The sequence below is a fragment of the Dama dama genome, chromosome 23 (genome assembly GCF_033118175.1).
Source record: "Dama dama isolate Ldn47 chromosome 23, ASM3311817v1, whole genome shotgun sequence".
Classification (NCBI taxonomy): domain Eukaryota; kingdom Metazoa; phylum Chordata; class Mammalia; order Artiodactyla; family Cervidae; genus Dama; species Dama dama.
This window is the reverse complement of record NC_083703.1, coordinates 11256167-11280324: the sequence shown is the minus strand read 5'-3', so window position 1 is coordinate 11280324 and position 24158 is coordinate 11256167. Positions and strand designations below refer to the sequence as shown.

General features: G+C 39.1%; 1 protein-coding gene across 1 annotated transcript in view; it reads right to left on the bottom strand.

The window, feature by feature from the left end:
* Window positions 1-24158, bottom strand: part of LOC133044568 (ADP-ribose glycohydrolase MACROD2-like) — a 900047-nt gene that overhangs the window by 93019 nt on the left and 782870 nt on the right. Inside the window, exon 9 of the mRNA XM_061125972.1 lies at window positions 440-517. Coding sequence (XP_060981955.1) covers window positions 440-517 — 78 coding nt within the window. The remainder of the gene's footprint in view (window positions 1-439; window positions 518-24158) is intronic.

The window sequence follows — 24158 nt, the reverse complement described above, 5'->3', positions numbered from 1 at the left end:
TGGACATGAGTGCGAGCAAGCTCTGGAAGTTGGTGATGGACAGGGAGGCCTGGAGTGCTGCAGTCAGTGGGGTTGCAAAGAGTTGAACATGACTGAGTGACTGAACTGACTGACTGACTGACCGATCAGCTGGTATCTAGCAGTAATAACACAGTTGACACTTGAGCAACCCAAGTCTGAACTATGCAGTCCACATATACGTAAATTTTTTTTCAACAAATATGTACTACAGTACAACACAATCTGTGGTTGGTTGAATCACTGGATATGGAACTACAGATAGGGAGAGCTGACTATAAAGTTGTTCACCAATTTTTGACTGTGTGGAGGGTAGGCATCCCTAAATCTCAGAGTTGTTCAAGATACCAGAGAAACTAAAATCCAGGTTTTATAAAATGTAATATTCCTTAGCAGAAAACAAGCAAGTCCCACAACTTACCACTGGGATGCTCTTGGTCACACACAGAATGATCTGTTGCTTCACTGTCTTTTGTTATATTATCATCCTCTGCAGAATCTGACATAACAAACAAACAAAATCTTTAGTCAGTGTTTTTAACCAGGAAATACAGCAGCCTCCAACACTCAAAGAACAGATACCTGTTTGGGGAAAAATGTTTATTATTTTAAAAAAATCATTAAAATGCTTAAATATCTTCATCAATAAATAAGCTTTTCTTAAAGTACTACATATGATGTCTTCACAAAGTTTACAAGGTAAAAATGGTAAGGATTCAGTTGGAACATCTTTTTTACAACAAAGAAGAAAATATAAGCAGGCTTTATGCATCAGTGAAAGTCTTAGGAGAATTGTGCAGAACGATATGAAAGGAAGCAAAATAGAGAAGATTAAAGGAATATAATTTTAATGTCCTTAATGCTTCCATTATTGTCGTTGTGCATATATGGGAGGCTTGTGTCCTTGAAAAGGCCAGGTGTAGAGCTTTGAAATCCAGTGGTAATCAAAATCACCTTCCTCAGGAACTATACCAGTAGAACAATAGCAAAGGGGGAACATAGACCTTCTGTTCTGTGCAACTTAACCCTCTCCCTTGTGTAGCATATTTAAAGGAGGGATCAGTATAAGTTCACTTTTTCCCCTTAAATCATATGATGTACTTCACAGCAAATAATGTGGCTAAAAGGATTCCAGCAACTTATGGACTCATGCAAAGCTGGAAACGGTCCCCTGTTGAATGTTTGAGACTTCTCTGGAGGCTCTTCAAAAATCACTGGGAAGAGCATGTGAGTAGATCAGTAGGATGACAGAAAATAAATCTTTCATTCATTCCACAAATATTTATTAAGGGCCAACTCTACGTCAGACATGGTTCTTGATACTGGGGAATCAACAGTGAACAAAACAACAAATCTCTGCCCTCAAAGAGGTTACAATCTAGTGTATATTTTTCATGTGGTTCAGTTCAGTTCAGTTCAGTTCAATCGCTCAGTCATGTCCAACTCTTTGGAACCCCATGGACTGCAGCATGCCAAGCCTCCCTGTCCATCACAAACTCTCGGAGTTTACTCAAACTCACGTCCATCGAGTCAGTGATGCCATCCAACCATCTCATCCTCTGTCGTCCCCTTCTCCTCCTGCCCCCACTCCGTCCAGCATCAGGGTCTTTTCAAATGAGTCAGCTCTTCGCATGAGGTGGCCAAAGTACTGGAGTTTCAGCTTTAGCATCAGTCCTTCCAATGAACACCCAGGACTGATCTCCTTTAGGATGGACTGGTTGGATCTCCTGCAGTCCAAGGGACTCTCAAGAGTCTTCTCCAACACCATCATTCAAAAGCATCAATTCTTCAGTGCTCAACTTTCTTTATGGTCCAACTCTCAAATCCATATGTGAGTACTGTAAAAACCATAGCCTTGACTAGACGGACCTTTGTTGGCAAAGTAATGTCTCTGTTTTTTAATATGCTGTCTAGGTTGGTCATAACTTTTCTTCCAAGGAATGAGCGTCTTTTTATTTCGTGGCTGCAGTTACCATCTGCAGCGATTTTGGAGGTTAAATGCAATCCAAAGATAGCAAAAAGCCATGAGCTAATCTTGTATGCGTGTGGCCGTGGAGAGAGCAGGGGTTGGCAGGCCAGCACGTCTGTTACTTACAAATAGTTTCTCTATTGAGTTCATGCTCCTCAGTTGTGTTTTAACCCCTAACAGAGCTGAATCAGATGGAATCTAAAACAAATCATTCTTGATTTGTTTCTCTTACCCACTTTTTTGTACCCCTGCCCCCAAAACAAGGAGACAGCTTCAAACAATATGATTTGGAATATGATGAGAAAGTTTGTTTCTCCAACTTGCCACTAGCAGCATTTGATGGACAAGTGAGAAACCTGGGTAGTTAACATATGATTCAGATTTAATAACCAGTGAAGCAAGCATACACCCAAAGTGTATGGTTTTAATTAACTGCAAATAATTACCCCGAGGCAAATGTTTAATGATCTGCACAGCTTCTTATTTCTTTCTGAGACTGACAATAAATTTCAAAGTCCAAATTTGGAAGCAAAACTTCAGCACAGAAACATTTCCCAAACTGTTATCTCACTCAAGTCAAACTGTTTTAAACCAGTTCCCATTAAAATATGCCTTTAAAATTTTGAACCCAACAAACACATGAATTAAAAAATATCATTTGAATACTTTTTCCACGTGAACACTGAAAATGAACAATTTTAAAAAGGTACTATATGGACCAGGCTAAATTTAATTTTGAAAGTGTTTTAGTTTTGCTAGTTTATAGAAAATGGTATCATTTGATATGTACTCTGGTACAACACTCATTTCTTTCAAAATTATCGAAGATTTTGTAGGCAGTTAAAATTTATTCATTTATACTTAAGAATAATTCACTACACTTTATAATTTACGTAAACATTATGCTTCATGAACCAAATATGACCTAAGAAATGGTCTTTTGAAAAGTGATTTACAGTGAGTTTATAAGTTTACGGTGCTATGAGTCACATAAAATGGGTGAAAATATTTAAAAAATTAATTACTAGACTATGCCGGTTTTGACACCAAAATCTGTGTCTTTGGCAAGTTAAATGACCCTTAAATTTCAACTTCCTTGAGGAGGTGCTACAACATTGCTAAGGCACTTTCTGATGGTGTGTGCTCTAATGTATATAATGTATTTCATTGAATCCAAGACACCATCAATTGTTACTTGCTCTATTATTTTGTGTAGAATTTAAAAAATGAGACCAAATGAACTATAACTCACTCTAAATTTTAAAGATGTGCCCTGATTTTGGAAATAAAATATATAAAGAACTATGTATCCTAGAAAGATGATATTTGAGTATATTCCGTGTGAAATACATGTTTTTATGTGATGACAAAGATTTCACATCACATGACCCATTACCAAAGCCACAAGTTCATCTTGTCTCGTATGTGAGTCTCTTTCCAGAAACGCTTTCACGTCTGTGCCTCTGTTTTATCCACAGTAATAAAGGAAGATAGAAAATATAAGCTCAAACAGCATGCACAAAAATACAGGTGCCCATGGAAGATTGTTCCCACCACGGTTTTTCTATTCAAAGAGATATGCAAATTTCCAGTCTCATGAATTCCGCCAGACTAAATCCGATTCTGAATGTTTTAAACCATGGCTCCTATTACATTACACATAGTCAAAGGTTTGAAATGACAGGAGCGTTTCTGCTTTGGAGGTGATGAAAACTGCGCTCTATGTGCATATAAAGTCATTATTCATAATCAGAAAGAGGGAAAATAAATCCAGTATATAGTCATTAAAAGAGGTTATTTTTCCTTTGTAAGTTCCATAAACTACCATGAAAACTGTAGTTGTACATAGTAAATTCTTTGTTGTTGTTGTTTTGTTATTTATTATTCTTGAATCACCTTGGATTCACATTTTATTTAATTCTAAAAATTATCATTTGATAGTGTTCAAAAAGTGTAGAAGAGTTATCACTTAATTCTGAGATTCACTCAATGTTACTTTAATAAAGAATTTAAATTAAATTTATATGTAGATCCTGACTTTGAAAATCCTTAAGGTCAATGTCCTATTTGACAATTTTTTCAAATGCAAATATTAAATTGAATAGCCAAGCCAAAGTTCTAAAGACAGAAATGCTAAATGGTAGGTCATTTTTAATGCAGTCAATCACACATGTATACACAGGCTAGTACATGTATAGATTTAAGTTGTGATGATAAATGATGATACTACTGAATTTTTAATCAACATATCTAGACTATAAATCAAAATAAATACTTTCTTTTGAAAATGTCCCCTTAGAACAAAAGTTGCTAACCCTACAGCATCACTAAATATACTCCAGGGGTCCACAAACCTTTTTGAAATGATATGCAAAAATGTGCTTATATTCATATGTTCATTTTTTTTTCTGGGAGGAGAGAGCTTCTGTCATATTCTTACGGGGATATGTGACTCCAACAAGGTTAAAAATAACTATAGAAATGTATAATGCCAGTGACACCCATTTTACAAAAGATTTTTAGTACCATAATTGAGGAGACAGCTGTAGAATTTGATGGCCATCCATAAATTCATCAGTGATGGCAATTCTTGAATTCTTTTTTTTTTTCATTTATTTTTATTAGTTGGAGGCTAATTACTTTACAATATTGTACTGGGTTTTGTCATACATTGACATGAATCAGCCATGGAGTTAAGGAAGATTTGATTTGACCAAATAGCTCAAAACAATATGGAGATACATTTAATAAATGAGGAGGATAATCCAGCTGTCAAAAAACACTCTGCGAATGGATGATTAACTGTCTTTGAGAACATTTCCAAGCCAGGAGGTGAACTAACTCCCTCTAGTAAGGGAGGCAGTCCCTGCCTACTACTGAGAGAAGAGGCAAGAGGTCACTTGGGTGCAAAAGTCCTACTGGGTCCGAACAAAATAAATACCATGCATGAACACCTACACATAAAATATTCTTGCTCTGTAACATGCAAGCCTCCTCACATGAGTACCTAGGCTTGACACGCAAGTCACACAGAAACACAATCACCAGGATTTTCTTTGATTCCTGTAAAGTGATCAAACCAAGGAAAACATTTATCCTGGCCTGTTCCTTTGAATAGCTGGTTTAATGTGTGAAGCAATTGGAATAAAGTAGTTTTTCTTCCAGCTGAACAGTGTGATCATTCACAATAAACTGGAGTCTCTACAGCCGATTAGGGTCTCCTTGAAGCTTTGCAGTGATGAAACCTCCATACATACAGGAAAGATATATCCTGTAATACGTTTGCAGAGGATTCAGATGGCAAGGCTCTGAACTGTGTGTGGTACCTGCGATGCTGGATACACAGACTGGACTGTATTTGCCTGAAAAGGATCTGGGTGCACAGGCCAGGATGCTGCTCTGAGCGGTGGCAGCTGAGTCATTTTTCTCCATTATGCTCTCATTAACCCCCATTAAAAGGCGGAGAATCATTCCCAGGGTTGCGGAATCTAGGTACTAAGTCTTTGAGACACAGAGGAGAGAAATACCATCATGTCTATTAACTTTGTTTCTTTTTTTTTTTTTTTTGGCTACACTCTGTGGCATATGGGATCTTAGTTCCCCAGCAGGGATGGAACCCATATCTTCTGCAGTGAAAGTGTGGAGTCTCAACCCACTGGACACCAGGGAAGTCCCTAACTTTGTTTCTGTTAGAAAACATATTCCAAATTCCACACAGTACACCTGGGTAAACCAGCTTGTTCCAAGATGGGAGGTAATAATTCTTCTGCAAGTTGTTTTTGCAAATATAAGCAAATAAGAGAACTGATCATGAGTGGATGGGCACTAGTCTGGGGGTGTGATTCCAGAGGTACAATGAGAAACTTCATTCACTTTATACAATCTCAGTTTCAGCATTTTAGGACCTGAGGGTGTCTAGGCAGATAATCCCTCTTGAAGATTTTATAATGCTAATCTGCTGAATTGTTCAAATTATCTCTTCCTTCCAGACAACAACTCCGTAAACCTTTCTACTCTTCTTTTGCTATCTGCCTACTTGAGTTTTTACATAGATTTCCCCTATTTATAAAGGAAAGGTTAACAGTGGGGGAAGTGGTGCTGTGTGACATCAATGACACATTTCATTCTGCGACTCCATCAAGGAGCATCACAACAGCTGGATGTGAAACCGGGCTGGACCAAAAAGAAATGCTTAATTACCCTTTCCATCAAGTTAATTTTTCCCCTTCGGCAATGTAAACAAAGGCAAATCTGCTCTTGTTTCCTTGTCTGTGACCTGCTATCCTTGACCTCCATCCTCTGATGCCTTTCTGTTCTTGCCTCCCTCTCCCTTGCTAAGCCTTGCACTGCAGGCTCTCTTTAAATCATTAAAAAAAGAGAGAGAGAGAGAGAAAAAAAACTTTGATCAGGGCACAAGCGTGAAAAGCAGCTATGGCTCCAAACACAGACTGACTTGCAATTCTACGGAAATGTTCACCGAGGGACTTCCCTTGCGGTCCGGTGGCTAAAAATCCAAGCTGCCAATGCGGGGTTTGACCCCTGACCTGGGAACTAGATCCCGAAGGCTGCAACTAGCACTTCCCAGGTCACAACTAAAGACACCACAATGAGGATCAAGATTCCAAGTGCCAGCCAGGTAAATATTTTAAAAGTAGTCATCTATAAACCAGGGGAAAGAGAAGAATTTTGTTTACACTTTGGTTTAATTTGATCTGATAATACTAGGTCTTTGAGACAGTACTGCTGAGAGGACCGTCGTCTAAGATGAGAGGCGGAGGGGTTTGGATCTTCACTCTGCCAGGGTCACAGCCTAGCAGTTGGACACTTCTTGATTATTTTATTCCACAGAGAAGCTGAGGCAGTAGACAGACTCTATGTCCAGATTCAAAGCTGCTTCAGCTTCTGGGCTCTGGCTGTTTTCAGGCAGGCACTTGGAGAGAGGGGCTGAGATGCCAAGAGCTCACTTGCTGAGATCCAGGGGTTCCAGTCTCCAAGGACCCAGTTATAACCTGCCCTGTCAGAGCACAACTTAAGTCTCCTTTCCAATGATGGAAAGGGACACGTCTGTAGACTAAGATACGCCCTTGGAGCCCTTGTGAGAGCTATTCAGTTTATGTGAGCTTCGAAGAGCTGGAGGACTTCTCTTGAGCAGCTCTTTGTTCCTCACATCCAGAAAGATCCACAGACTCACTCAAGTGAAAATGGGTGTGCTTCCTTTTTTCTGTTTTTGTTTCCCTTTAACTTTCCCACATGTTATTGAACATACTTTTTAATTTGGATGGCTGCAGAAGGATTCATTACTTGGATCTGCCATAAGCTACTTTTCTACGGCCTCTCCTATGAGACATTCAAATTGAATCACAGCTTCAGCCATTCTAAACAATCCTATGTGTTTGTTGTATTGGGAATCTGGAAGCTGGATTCACTCCACTCATCTCTTACTTTTTCTCAGCCCAAGCCCATCTCTAAGATCTACAGAGAACTGATCTCTTGAGAGCTAGAGCAGCTGGAATACAAAAGAAGAGAGGTCAGCTAAGCCTTGCAATAGCCAGCCTCCCCTATCCTCCATACCCACTGGACTCTCCCTGAGAATGCAACAAATTGTTCCAGGAGATGAGCTGCTTCCCAAGACTCTGATGAAAAGCACTCTTGACCCAGAAGAGCCAGAAGTACCCAGGAGCCAATGTCCAGCTTCCTGACTCCCAAAGGATCCAGGAGGGAAGACTTCACTTTCCCCATCTCTTAGGCAAACGATTCTGAATATTCTCTACAGATGTCTCTGAGGAATGGAGCCCCAGTTCCCCTCAGAAGTAACCTGCTCATTACAGTACCCCTTATTGGATGTCCTTCTCACTTCCCCAAACCTCACCTGTGGCTTCCTGTGACCACCTCCCAAATAAACAATTTGTACCTGTGTCCCTGTCTCAGAGTTGGCTTCTGCAGAACTGAAGCCAAGGCAGCCAAGATAGTCAGTAACCTGTTTTTCACTGCTTAATAGCAAAAATGTGAATGTTGCCTCTGTTCTCCTGACTTACAGCTCTCTTATGCCATGCTGCCTCTTGTTAGGGAATATTGAGCCAGGACCTGCCATCTAAGGAGGGAAAGTTGGGGAAAGAGGTGTTTTGTACCATATAATCCTGAGCACTAGACCACAGGTGACTGGTGAGGGATGGATCCTGAGCAGCCACATGTAGACTGGCCAACAGACTCTGAATTAAGGTGGCCTCTCAAGAGACCTCCACCTACCAGGAGAGAATTCATATTTGATTATGATGAAAGGAATCCACCAGCTCCTTTGACTTGGACTGTTTGGTGGTAAAATATACAGAGAAAGTTTCAAAGCAGAGAGTGGCTTAAAGGCAGAGATTTACTTAAGGAGAAAGGAGGAAACAGAAGCCATGGATGGGGCAGAAGAGAGAAGCATCAAGAGTTACTTGGCAGCATCAGGAGAGTAGAAAGAGGAAAGGAAGAAAAAGTCTTGGATGCTCCCTGAGTGTATGACTGTTAGCTGAATTTCTAGAAGAACTGATGGAGGGGCTATTGCCTCTCAAATGACAAATCAGTTATTGAGGCTCAATGAAATGTTTTCCTCACTCTCTGACTTTCCAACCAACCAAGTTAAGAGTCTGACTCTCATGCTGGACCTTGCAAGTTCATTTTCTAATTTTGTTGGGTATATATATTTTAAACATTTAAAAAGTGCTTTTTAAAATATTATTTTAAGAATTATTTATTTATATCCCTTTACATCCATTTTTTAAAAAAGAACATTTACCTTTCCAGCCATTTCCAATGTCCAGCATCCTCATGAACCTTGTACACAGATGGAAAGATAGCAGACCAAGAGACTTAGAGAGAGTTAAAGAGGGGAACAGCCTGGTCTTGCAAAACAAAACAAGTTTAATAAACTTCATTTTTAAAATGGACCCTGGTGGGGGAAAAAATCAGGCAACATCTGGTATAACAGGAAATGGGGTGTATAGAAGCTTTTGTATGATGAGAGCAATGATTTGCCATATACGCTAAGAAAAATGCTTTAAAACCAAATATTGTGAGATGCTATTTTATGATGACCTTGGGAAATATACTATGGATTAATGTAAAATGTTATTTTCTATTTCCAGGAAGATTTTATTTTAATCTACTCTTTTTAATAAAATAGTCTACTACTATTTTAGACTAGGTTTAACTAAGAGGTCTAGAAATCATTATCACAGATTTTCCTAATGCAACAACTGACTGTATTAGTCTGCTAGGACTGTCATAACAAAATCCCAGAGGCTGAATGGCTCCAGCGACAGAAATTTGTTTTCTCACAGCTCTGGGAGTGAACAGTCCAGCATTGAGTTGTTGGCTGTTCCAGCTTCTGGTGGGCCCTCCTCCTGGCTTGCTGTGTGCTCACATGTCCCTTCCTCAGTGCGTGTTCAGAGACAGAGATTGAGACCTTTCTTCCTTTTCTTAATGCAGCCACAAATCAAACCTAGACAGCATATTAAAACGCAGAGACATCATTTGGCCAACAAAGGTCCATAATCTCAAAGCTATGGTTTTTCCGGTAGTCATGTATGGACATAGAGTTGGACCATGAAGAAGGCTGAGCATTGAAGAATTGATGCTTTTGAACTGTGGTACTGGGAAAGACTTTTGAGAGTTCCTTGGACAGCAAGGAGATCAAACCAGTCAACCCTAAAGGAAATCAACCTTGAACATTCATTGGAAGGACTGATGCAGAAGCTATAATACTTTGGCCACCCGATGCAAAGAGCTGACTTATTGAAAAAGACCCTGATGCTGGGGAAGATGGAAGGCAAAAGGAGAAGGGGGCATCAGAGGATGAGATGGTTAGACAGTATCACCGACATGATGGACGTGAATCTGAGCAAACTCTGGGAGACAGTGAAGGACAGAACAGCTTGGCATGCTGCAGTCATGAGGTTGAAAAGAGTTGGGCATGACCTAGCGACTGAACAAGAATCCCATTATGAAGGGACCCACCCTCATGACTTAATATAACCCCAATTACCTCTCAAAGAGCCCATCTCCAAATACCATCACATTGGCTAGCAGAGGAGTTAAGTAACTGTTTGCCAAACACTATGTATCAATAAGCAATTCATGGGTCTTCCTTGGTGGTCCACTGCAGGGGGCATGGGTTCAATCCCTGGTTGAGAACGAAGATCCCACATGCCATGTGGTGAGGCCAGAAGATGAAAAAAAGAAAAAAGGCATTTCAGCAGACTTCCCTGGTGTTCCAATAGCTAAGATTTCGAGATCCACTGAAGATCCCTGGGCAGAGAACTAGATGTCACATGCCACAACTAAAGATCCCATATGCCACAAGGAAGACAGAAGATGCTGCCTGTTGCAGCTAAGACCTGCTGCAGCCTAATAACTGATAAATACATAATTTTAAAAAGCATGTCGGTACTTTAAATATTCCTGCAGTGGTACTAGGGTGAGTGGCAGAGTATCAGTTCTCTTTGTAATAGAGAACTAGGTCAATAAGTTTCTGAGAAAAGAATAAACCATATTTAATCAATATTTTAATATTAACTACATGTTGAAATTATTATATTTTGGATATAGTGGTTAAATAGATTATTAAAATTGTTTTCACCTTTTTTCTTCCTTAATGTGACTATTAGAAAATTTAAAGTTGTATATGTGACTCTCATTTATTTCTATCAGACAGTGCCTATTCTAGAGAACTGAGTATGAGCTTGACTTACACAAATAATTAAAGACATGTTTATTCGAAGGCCAGAGTTATGAAGATGGGAAATTGCAGCTGTAAAGCACGGTCTGTCAGAAACTTGAAAATCTAATTTGGCATATAGTGAAGCATCTACAAATGCTGATAGCGATGGCTAAGGAGAAGAAAAGCCCAATTAGGTATAATCAGAGAGGATTTTCTGAGAAGGAATTAGAGGGAGAAAGAGAACGATGAATTTGCAACAACTATCACACACACAAAAAAACTACTTATACCCAAACAGCATCCAAGAGTTGAAAATTTTTGCTTTTTGTTGATTTGACCCAAATTTCTTAGCTTGCCACTAAGAGTTCTTGGCAATCAGGGCTCTACCTTAGCAATGCATTACTAAGCAGATGAATGGATCTATCACTAAGGCCAAGTGAATCTATTCGTTGAACAGAAAATAGGTTTTTCGATGTCCTACTTCCAACTGTTCACGGATGCTATTCCACCCAACCACAACAGCTTGTTTCTACTGTATGACATCTGTGCAGCTTTCAGATTCCAGCTCAAAACTCCTATTCTCTACCCACGTGGCACAGATAACCCCACACCAGAGACGCTCCTTGCCCCCAAGGTCCTTTAACGTGTTCCTGTGTATCTTTGTATCTTCCCCTTTGCACTTGTCACTCTGTCTGGTTTGTTAGCTGTGGTGCATCTTAGTCAAGTGGCCTCTGACCACAACCTTATTGCTCCATGCTTTACTTTCCTTGTCTGTAAAGTGGGGTGATAAATGCACTTGTCTCACAGATGAGCATGGAATGAATGAAAACATGTAAAGTATTTAGAATAGAATCTAATGGATAACAAGGATTACATAAATTTAGTTGCAATTAGTATTATTATGACTGATATTTGTTATGCAGCACATGCCTGTTCTCATTTTTCCATCTCAATTGTAAATTTCTTGAAGGCCAAGAGCAATGTTTTCTTCTTCTTGCAGAAGGTCTTACAAAGAGTTAAACATAGCAAATATCACTTGATGACCATAATACCATTTTCATTGGTGCTTTTACATTTTTAAATTTAAATACATTCCAAAAACACAAGAGAAGACTCTACACATGGACATCACCAGATGGTCAACACCGAAATCAGATTGATTATATTCTTTGCAGACAAAGATGGAGAAGCTCTATACAGTCAGCATAAACAAGACCAGGAGCTGACTGTGGCTCAGATCATGAACTCCTTATTGCCAAAATCAGACTTAAATTGAAGAAAGTGGGGAAAACCACTAGACCATTCAGGTATGACCTAAATCAAATCCCTTATGATTATACAGTGGAAGTGAGAAATAGATTTAAGGGACTAGATCTGATAGACAGGGTGCCTGATGAACTATGGACAGAGGTTCATGACATTGTACAGGAGACAGGGATCAAGACCATCCCCAAGAAAAAGAAATGCAAAGAAGCAAAATGGCTGTCTGAGGAGGCCTTACTTAGCTGTGAAAAGAAGAGAGGTGAAAAGCAAAGGAGAAAAGGAAAGATATACCCATTTGAATGCAGAGTTCCAAAGAATAGGAAGGAGAGATGAGAAAACTTTTCTCAGGGATCAATGCAAAGAGATAGAGGAATACAATAGAATGGGAAAGACTAGAGAGCTCTTCAAGAAAATTAGAGATACCAAGGGAACATTTCACACAAAGATGGGCTCAATAAAGGACAGAAATGGTATGGACCTAACAGAAGCAGAAGATATTAAGAAGAGGTGGCAAGAATACACAGAAGAACTATGCAAGAAAGATCTTCATAATCCGATAATCACGATGGTGTGATTACTCACCTAGAGCCACACATCCTGGAATGTGAAGTCAAGTGGGCCTTATGAAGCATCACTATGAAGCATCACTATGAACAAAGCTAGTGGAGGTGATAGAATTCCAGTTGAGCTATTTCAAATCCTAAAAGATGATGCTGTGAAAGTGCTGCACTCAATATGCCAGCAAATTTGGAAAACTCAGCAGTGGCCACAGGACTGGAAAAGGTCAGTTTTCATTCCAATCCAAAGAAAGGCAATGCCAAAGAATGCTCAAACCACTACACAATTGCACTCATCTCACACGCTAGTAGAGTAATGCTTAAAATTCTCCAAGCCAGGCTTCAGCATTATGTGAACCATGAAATTCCAGATGTTCAGGCTGGTTTTAGAAAAGGCAGAGGAACCAGAGATCAAATTGCCAACATCTCTTGAATCATCGAAAAAGTGACAGAGTTCCAGAAAAACATCTACCTCTGCTTTATTGACTACGCCAAAGGCTTTGACTGTGTGGATTACAACAAACTGTGGAAAATTCTAAAAGAGATGGGGATACCAGACCACCTGACCTGCCTCTTGAGAAATCTGTATGCAGGCCAGGAAGCAACAGTTAGAACTGGACATGGAACAACAGACTGGTTCCAAATAGGAAAAGGAGTACATCAAGGCTGTATATTGTCACCCTGCTTATTTAACTTATATGCAGAGTACATCATGAGAAACACTGGGTTGGAAGAAGCACAAGCTGGAATCAGGATTGCCGGGAGAAATATCAATAACCTAAGATATGCAGATGACACCACCCTTATGGCAGAAAGTGAAGAGGAACTAAAAAGCCTCTTGATGAAACTGAAAGAGGAGAGTGAAAAAGTTGGCTTAAAACTCAACATTCAGAAAACTAAGATTATGGCATCTGGTCCCATCACTTCATGGCAGATAGATGGGGAAACAGTGGAAACAGTGGCTGGCTTTATTTTTTTGGGCTCCAAAATCACTGCAGATGGTGATTGCAGCCATGAAATTAAAAGACACTTACTCATTGGAAGGAAAGTTATGACCCACCTAGACAGCAGAGACAATACTTTGTCAACAAAGGTCCGTCTAGTCAAGGCTATGGTTTTTCCAGTAGTCATGTATGGATGTAAGAGTTGGACTATAAAGAAAGCTGAGCACCGAAGAATTGATGCTTTTGAACTGTAGTGTTGGAGAAGACTCTTGAGAGTCCCTTGGACTGCAAGGAGATCCAACCAGTCCATCCTAAAGGAAATCAGTCCTGGGTATTCATTGGAAGGACTGATGCTGAAGCTGAAACTCCAATATTTTGGCCCCCTGATGCTAAGAGCTGACTCACTTGAAAAGATCCTGATGTTGGAAAAGATTGAAGGCAGGAGGAGAAGGGGACAACAGACAATGATATGGTTAGATGACCTCACTGATTCAATGGTCATGGGTTTGGGTGAACTCTGGGAGTTGGTGATGGACACGGAGGCCTGGCGTGCTGTAGTCCATGCAGTCGCAAAGAGTCGGACACGACTGAACAACTGAACTGAACTGAACTATACTGTAATACATTGTAATTGGTAATTTCTGAAGGCCTGACTTTGTGTGAATCACTGGAAGATAAGTTGATGGACAATGTACATGTTGTCCTTCCTCCATGGAAGTTGAGTTAGAGTAGAGGGAGCTGGGGGAAAAGAAAGGATGCAAAAGAAGAGAGAGGTGTCCATGGTTACAGCTCACTGTAAGTGTCATGGATTAATTACAAGGGGCTCGGACAGACATTGAGTGGAGGAGCCGCCACACCTAAAACGATGGTCAGAAAAGGCCATGATGAGGTGGAGCCATAGTGGGGAAAGAGGGTTCTGTAAGCTAAGAATGGAGAGGCAGGTGTAGTCGCTAATGTTACATCTTATAAGTTCTAGTTATGTTTGCATTTAACTTTGGGGGAAACATGAAAGTATTACATGAATTCAAGAAGCAGTGGGCTCATTTTGCTTTGCTTGGGAATGTCAGTTGGCCCTAGGACCTTTTGCTTTCTTCCATCTTCACTCATCCTTTCCCCTCCTATGTAACGGTTCTCTCTGTGAATCATGCTTCCTACCCTACAGTTTGCCTTTTTTTCATCAAGTAAAAAGAAACTCACTATGGTTCATATGGTGACCATATGCTCTGAATATTTTTTTTATTGAAGTGTAGTTGATTTACAATGCTGTATTAGTTTCAGATGTACAAGATGTACAGCATTGAATCAGATCTCTCTCTCTCTGTCTCTCTCTCTCTCCATATAGAGACATATACATATACACACACACACCACTTTTTTAAGATTCTTTTCCCTTATAGGTTATTACAAAATACTGAGTCTAGCTCCTTGTGCTATACAGTAGGTCCTTGCTGGTTATCTATTTTATATATTTTGGGCTTCCCTGGTTGCTCTGACGGTAAAGCGTTCGCCTGCAATGCAGGAGACCCGGGTTCAGTCCCTGGGTCAGGAAGATCCCCTGGAGAAGAGAATGGCTACCCACTCCAGTATCCTTGCCAAGAGAATTCTATGAACAGAGGAGCCTGGAGGACTACATTCCATGATGTCGCTAACAGTTGGACATGCCGGAGTGACTAACATAGTCACACACAGACACGTTAATACCAACCTCTTAATGCTCTGAATTTTTAAGTATAATTCTAACTGTCGAGATTCTATTATATCTTCTTGTCAGATCACATAATATGATTCCTCGAAGGAAAAAAGAGAAAAATATTTTCCTTCTGAGCATGGACCATCACCTCCTTCTTCAATGCAGGAGATGCAGGAGATGTGGGTTTGATCCCTGGGTCAGGGAGATCCCCTGGAGGAGGAAATGGCAACCCACTCCAGTATTCTTGCCAGGACAATCTCATGGACAGTCTTCTAGTAGGCTACAGTCCATGGGGTTGCAAAGAGTCAGACACGGCTGAGCAACTGAGCACACACATTGAGGGAATATTTAGAAATGACTCTGCCTCAGAACATGGTTGGCATCGAAAACATTTATGGATAGTTTAGGTAAACTGAAGCAATCTAACGGCTTTTGAAAAACATGTCTCTTGAAAGACTTAGATCTTTATGAGTCTCCCAATATCACAAAAAAATCATAAATCATAAAGCAAGCTGGGAGAAATGTTGTCTTGCAGATTCATGTTGGGTCTACAACGGTGTCTGAGTGTATGTACATGTGTGTGGTTTTGTGTATGCACAGATGTGTATGTGAGTGTTACTGTGCTTTCTGGATGAGAAAGAAAGCTAACCGTTAAATGAAAGAGAAGTTTCTGCTAAATGCTATCAATGTTTGTTAGGAGACCTTGTCTTTATACTTGATTAAAAAGATATTTCAGTCTTTGCCACCGGCTAGTCAGTTATTCTTTCCTTTTTGTCTTAACAAAGCAGCAGTTCTGAGATATTCTCTGCCTCTCCCTCAATAAAAATACCCACCTTGGGAACAGTGGTGGAAAGGACAGATGACAACAAAACGTCATTAGGAATGAGGCAGATACACATTTTTGCTCATGGAATCTACTGTCAAAAACTGACAGGCTACATTTTCTGAGACGAGAGAATATTCCTTCAAAAACACTGTGTTGCCATGAATTTAGGAAACTCAAGCTCCATTTTTCAAAAGTTATTTTACTAGTGTTTATCTTTCATTATAATAATGATTATAGTTTATCAAAAGCAAAACTTTATATGTTTTAATTCTTCTGGATAGGATATGAGATTGTTTCCCAAACTATAATTTGTTGGATTAAAATGGTTTATATATGAAAAAAAGGACAAACAAAACAACTTTAAAAAAAAATTTGGTTAATTAAAATGAGAAATGCCACATGCTTCAATCTCCCCTGAGCTTCTCAATGCATGTCAGCATGTTGAAGGCTCTGAAAAGACCTGTAATGTAGAAACTATCTTGTCTAAATTTGTGGTTTGTAGACTGTTGTGACTGCTGAATGTCCAACTCTTTGTGACCCCATGGACTGTAACCCACCAGGCTTCCCTGTCCATCGAGTTCTCCAGGCAAGAATAGCTTTTATAATTTACTAACACTTATTAACATTCTAAAGGCCCATACACAGGTGAATGGATGAAAATGTGATACACACATACACAGAATGGAATATCACTCAGCCATAAAAGAATGAAATAATGCCCCTGGCAGCAACATGGAAGGACAAATACTAATAAGTCAGAAAGACAAATACCATCTGATATCACTTATATGTGGAATTTGTAATATTACACCAATGGACTTATCTACAAAGTAGAAACAGACTCACAGATGTAGAGAACAGGCATGGTTGCCCAGAGGGAGGGGGCCTGGGAGAGGGATGGAGTTTGAGATTCGCAGATGCAAACTGTAGAATGGATTACCAAGGTCCTATGCTATAGCAGGGGAACTATATTCAACATCCTGTGACAAACCATAATGGCAAAGAATAGAAAAAAAATGCATATATGTATATATAACTGAATTACTTTGTTGTATGACAGAAATTAACACAATGTTGTAAATCAACTATACTTTGATAAAGAATAAACAGAAAAGAAAAATAGACTGCTCTTAGAAGATGCTCTTGATTTATTCAGACTGTCTAGGAATATACCTTTTATGGGTCTCTCTTAAGGAGTTCCAAATATTATTTTTTATACTAATTAACAAGAAAGTGACAAGATAGAAAAAAGTATACTCTAAGAATAGTACATTTTTATGAGTCAAAGTTCAACAAAAATTCTTGAATAGGTATGAGTGATATTATACTTTTGATTTGTTGAAAGAAAAGACTGCATTTTTGGTGGGACGAGCACACATGTTGGTTCCTCTGGTCCCAGTGTGATTGCTTGTCTTGGAATAATTATTAACAGCACCCTCATCACTCTCAAGAGTGTGCTTGTTGTAAAGATGTATGATTACCCTTATTAGGCCATGTTGACAAAAGCATCCTAAAATATGGACGTACAGACCTTCCATTTTAGGTCTTTTCTGTAAAAGACTAAAACACGATGTAGGTAGAAGCAGCCACAGAAGGAACAAAAGGACGCTCTATGAATGGTATTGAATCCAGGTGACCCAGCAATCAAATCCTTCTTGGTGAATGGGGGCTAGAGAGAGTGTGAAGTGTTCCTGCCTGTCTGCCTAGCTTACTCCAGTTGTTTTCAATATTCAGCAGGTCCCTGCCAGTATGATGGACCAGAGCATGTTCACCTTCATGGGCAGGGACTGAGCCACAGTTGTTGCTATGTATTTTGAACATCACCTGCAGTTTAACTTCTTTAACTTTATACAGGTCAATAGATTTGGTGAGGATTCAATGAGATATAGGAGTCCTATTTGGAGTAGCTATAATTCTAAAGCCAACACATACACTTAATAACAGTAATTGTAACAAAAAAAATGTCAACACCTGCTGAAAGTTTACTATGTTTGAGCAGCTGTTACAAGCACTTTTAGTTTTCACAACTCTGATATAAATACTATTATTATTGCCATTTTACAGAGGAGAAAACTGAGGCACAACCTAAAAAAGTTACCCAAGGGTGCCGATGTGAATCCAAAATAAACTTATTTGGCTTATAAGGCTACATGACTTGCCCCAAAGAGCTTAAAAGGTAGGCCAGTGAATCTGAAAATAGATTACAGGGATGCTTGTCTTAATTCAGACCTATTAGGACCAACAGTTTGATCCAAAATTGTATTTTGGACAAGGGTTACCATCCCACTCAGTTAATTCCCATGACCTAGTCTGGGATAATTTTGTTTCCAAGCCTCACTCACCAGATCTTTAGAATACACCCAAGAAATCACATGACTGAGTTGACTGCTACAGATGTATAATTATAGTCACACTTAATTTGTAACAGAAAAAATACATATGTGAAAATGTGATTGGATGGCAACTGTTACTTGCCTTCCAATTGCTGTATGTATTTTAAATTATGTGTATATTAAAATATATGTATATTTTAAACTTTACCAAATGGGAGATAAATATAATTTAAATACCAAAAAGTAGATACATGATTTTATCTACTTCGACCGATTTAACCTGATTTTAAACATATATAATCAAAGCATTTGAAGCGCATATCTGAAAAGCCTTATCATAAATTAGGCATAAATAACTAGCCTCAGTCATTGGGAATAGTCTATATATATTCACCATTTAGAAGGAGTTTATCTTGTTCTCTTACAAGAGGATCCAAGTCTGAAGTGAACAAACAAGTAAGTCCACGGCTTGAATTTTTATTTCTGTTCTTACAGCATTTGGGGAAAATTTCACTTCTTGAAACAGGAGGATTCTGAAAGGGAACTTGCTCTAGTATGAGCATCGATAATAGTAACAATCATTCTGGGAAAGTGGCCATGACGTTAGGAGAATTATAAGTGGGCCTTGTCTATGATAGGTTCTATATCCAATATTGAGGACCTACTGAGCACAGGTCCTCGATATTGGATGTAGACCCTATCATAGACAAGGGCCACTTATAAGATATTAAGAAGAGGTGGCAAGGATACACAGAAGAACTGTACAAAAAAGATTTTCACCACCCAGATAATCACGATGGTGTGATCACTCACCTAAAGCCAGACATCCTGGAATGTGAAGTCAAGTGGGCCTTATGAAGCATCACTATAAACAAAGCTAGTGGAGGTGATGGAATTCCAGTTGAGCTATTTCAAATCCTAAAAGATGATGCTGTGAAAGTGCTGCACTCAATATGTCAGCAAATTTGGAAAACTCAGCAGTGGTCATGGGACTAGAAAAGGTTAGTTTTCATTCCAATCCCAAAGAAAGGCAATGCCAAAGAATGCTCAAACTACTGCAGAATTGCACTCATCTCACATGCTAGTAAAGTAATGCTTAAAATTCTTCAAGCCAGGCTTCAGGAATACGTGAACCGTGAACTTCCAGATGTTCAGGCTGGTTTTAGAAAAGGCAGAGGAACCAGAGATCAAATTTCCAACATCCACTGGATCATTGAAAAAATAAGAGAGTTCCACAAAAACATCTATTTCTGCCCTATTGACTATGCCAAAGCCTTTGACTGTGTGGATCACAATAAACTGTGGAAAATTCTGAAATATGGGACTATCAGACCACCTGACCTGCCTCTTGAGAAATCTGTATGCAGGTCAGGAAGCAACAGTTAGAACTGGACATGGAACAACAGCTGGTTCCAAACAGGAAAAGGAGCACGTCAAGGCTGTATATTGTCACCCTGCTTATTTAACTTATAAGCAGAGTGCATCATGAGAAATGCTGGACTGGAGGAAGCACAAGCTGGAATCAAGATTGCCGGGAGGAATATCAATAACCTAAGATATGCAGATGACACCACCCTTATAGCAAAAAGTGAAGAAGAATTGAAGAGCCTCTTGATGAAAGTGATAGAGGATAGTGAAAAAGTTGGCTTAAAGCTCAACATTCAGAAAACTAAGATCATGGCATTTGGTCCCATCACTTCATGGGAAATAGATGGGGAAACAGTGGAAGCAGCAGCTGACTTTATTTTTCTGGGCTCCAAAATCACTGCAGATGGTGATTGCAGCCATGAAATTAAAAGACACTTACTCATTGGAAGGAAAGTTATGACCAACCTAGACAGCATATTAAAAGGCAGAGCCATTACTTTGCGAACAAAGGTCCATCTAGTCAAGGCTATGGCTTTTCCAGTGGTCATGAATGGATGTGAGAGTTGGACTATAAAGAAAGCTAAGCACCGAAGAATTGATGCTTTTGAACTGTGGTGTTGAAGAAGACTCTTGAGAGTCCCTTGGACTGCAAGGAGATCCAACCAGTCCATTGTAAAGGAGATCAGATCTGGGTGTTCATTGGAAGGACTGATGCTGAAGATGAAGCTCCAACAACTTTGTCCACCTGATGCGAAGAGCTGACTCATTGGAAAAGACCCTGATGCTGGGAAGGATTGAGGGCAGGAGGAGAAGGGGACAACAGAGGATGAGAGAGTTGGATGGCATCATCGACTCGATGGACATGGGTTTGGGTAAACTCCAGGAGTTGGTGATGAGCAGGGAGGCCTGGCGTGCGGCGGTTCATGGGGTCACAAAGAGTCGGACACGACTGAGCGACTGAACTGAACTGATGCACAGGTCACTGTGTTGGTCCTGAAACATGAACATGAATGAGATCTGATATCTGATTTCAAGATATTTACATACTAGTGAGTTGGATATATCATATATATTATATATATGAGGCACAATAATTTTCATACAGATTTACAAGAAACAGTAAAAAAGACAGTCCTCTCTTGTATGAGATGAAATGTAATAAGGAGAGGAGAAATCAAGAAAGATGAAAATGTGTATCTCCTCCTCTCCCTCTGCCAACTGCCCTGTATTATATGGATTGATTCCTGTCCTTGAAATGTTGGCTCAGATAATTTGATGGAAAAAAGGGAAGGAGAGAGGGAGGGCGAGAAAGAGTTAAGACAGGAAGGGAACAGTGAAGTGAAAGACTAAGGTAAGACATTGGGAGTGAATCCTGGATGAGCAGATGTAGCAGAATGATGGTGGAATACAGCAGGCCAGTGAGGTTTGGGAGATGAAAGGTAAGTGAGCTGGGCTACAGAGCAGGGTCCCTGTGGGGTATGAGGGAGCATAAACCAGACCAGACAAAGCGGTCTGAGCTTCATGTCTGGCGGGGTCCATAGCTGGAGGTGTCTGTGTCCTCATTCCTAAGTAAGACTGTCACTGCAGCTTAGGAATCAAGGCCACGATGAGGGTCAGGACTGTGACGTGGACCAAGTCGGCTGGTCTGTGCTGTCGCCTCAGCCTCAGTGCCCTGCTGACCTGGCCTGGGTCTCATTTCCCCACGCTGCCCTCCCACTGCGTCCTACTTCCCGCAGGCATGGAATATCCCTTTCTCCAGAAGTATGATTTGGGAAGCAGTATGGTGGGATTGAAGAAGCCTGGGTTTTGGGTTCAGGCAGATTTGGTTTCCAAATCCTGACTACCTTTTGGGTAACTGGACCAGTCACTCAAACTTTCTGAGCTTCAGTTACGGGCAAAATCAGGATAATAATATTGACATCTTAAAAGTCATGAGTTATTACTCTATACCCACTGAACGGGTGAAAATTAGGAAAAACAAAAATAATGATTGCTGATAGAAAAATTAATTGTTATAGTCTTCTGAGAAAGTCCTTTGGCCATATCTATTAAAAACATATACTCCTCAAGGGAGAATGCATGCTTTGGAATTTTTCCCGTGCAAATAAAAGCACTTCTTATAAAGATATACGGGCAAAGACATCTATTGCAGCTTTGTTTGTATGGCAGTAAAGTGAGAAGAAAGTGCTTGCTCATCATAGGATAATGGTTGAGTAAACTATAGTGCATCCAAGCTGTGGAGTAGACTTGAGCTTTAAAATGGATGAATTAGATTTACACAAATGACTACAAGGTGTTTCCACAAAGTTTTGCTGTCTGTAACAAGTGCATAGACTATATTTTTTAGATATATATCTATATCTATATATTAAATATATTTAGATATATTATATATATTTAGATCTATTTTTAGATATATTTTTGGATATATTTTTTAGAAAATAAGCACATATATTTTAAATGGCTAAAAATTCTGTGCCTCCTACTGTGTGTCAGACATTCCTTGACATGTTTAATGGGGTTGACTTGTTTTAAAGTTCAATATCCTATGATGGAGGTGTCACCATTCCCATTTTACATATGAGGAAACTGGGGAGCACATAGATTAAATAATTTGTCCTAAGTCACATAACTCAGAGGAGAGCTGGAATCTGGACTCTGGGAGTTGAACTGAGACTAGATTCTTAATCGGTGTGCTTTACTCTCTGAATATCTGGAAGGTGGGAAGGAAGCGAACAAGTTAAAAGGAAAATGATATTAGAATCACACGTCATATAACTGATTGATACAAAATTTTACGTGGTTGCAAATATTCAGAAAGTGATGTGTGGAGAATGGCCCTCAGAGAGCAAATGGTAGTTGTCTCCAGGAGCTGTGACTATATTTGTGTTTTTATTCTTTTTTTCTTAATCTTAACTCTTTATTTTTTTAAATTTATTTTCAATTGGAAGATAATTGCTTTACAATGTTGTATTGGTCATGTGTTTTTACTCTATTCTTTAAACACTCCTATTAATTATTTGAATTTTCTACAATGAACATATAATATTTAAAAAATCAAAAAAAGGAACAAACTCTATTCATTGTAGAAAAAAATAAAGATTTGTATGCATTTTTTCATTAATTTGAATTTCCTTACAGGAATGATCATGAACATTTACCAAGTTAAAAGAATATTCCTGGCTAGTATAGAATTTAAAACTGAAACCAAAGAAATGACTCAAAATGGAGCCTGGGTAAGTAAATTATAGACTTTTGCTCATTGGAATTATTAATACAATTAAATGATATTAGACTATCAAAAGACATGGGAAAAATTTCACAATTTTGCTATATTTAAAAGACAACTTCAAAAGGATATGCGTTGAAGAGTACTCCCCTTCCAAAAAAAAACTTCATATATATATATATATATACATATATATATATATATATGTGGTAGCCTAGAAAAAGACTGGAAGTTTATATACTAGCACACTAATATGTTTATTTCTCGGGATTGACATTATGAGTGATTTTTTCATTTCTTTTTTTGCTTATTTTTTCATTGAATAAACACACAATCTTTATCTTTAAAATAAGATAAAGGTAAGCGATAAAAAATATCTTAATCTTTTCCCTGTAAATCAACCCCAAATCAAGATTTTATCCTGAGAACTGATCATAGATACACATCCAGATTTATCTAAAATATAAATACCGCATTTCGGTATTATTTATAACACAGAGAGAGATTGTAAATAACTAAATAATCTAACATTAGGACACTGGCTATGTAAATTATGGGACAACCATATGATGGAGTATTTTGCCTCCAATAAAAAGTATGCCTTTGAGAAATTTTTAAAGACATGGGAAAATGTTCAGGGTATGTTGCTAATTGAAAAGCAAAATTTTCTTTTTTACAGTTTAATCGCTGAAATGAAAATGATTATATGCTTTTGTTACCTTTTACACTTTTCTGCTGGAGAAGGCAATGGCACCCCACTCCAGTACTCTTGCCTGGAAAATCCCGTGGACGGAGGAGCCTGGTGGGCTGCAGTCCATGGGGTTGTGAAGAGTCAGACACGACTGAGCAATTTCACTTTCACTTTTCACTTTCATGCATTGGAGAAGGAAATGGCAGCCCACTCCAGTGTTCTTGCCTGGAGAATCCCAGGGACGGGGGAGCCTGGTGGGCTTCTGTCTATGGGGTTGCACAGAGTTGGACACAACTGAAGCGACTTAGCAGCAGCAGCAGCAGATACTTTTCTGCATTTAAAAAAACTTTTCAATAAATATGCAGTATGCTTTCCAGTAGAAAAATAAGCGCTAAAATATATAGAATAAGATATTAATATTGTTAAGGTAGTTCCTCTCTCTCCAACCCCCATGTACATCTTTCTTTCTCTCCTTCCTCTCAGGTTACCTTTTTGCGAAACGAAAAATAGATTGTACAGAAATGAAAGCACTGAGTCCAGGAGATACTCCATATGTCTTAGCTCTCTCCTCT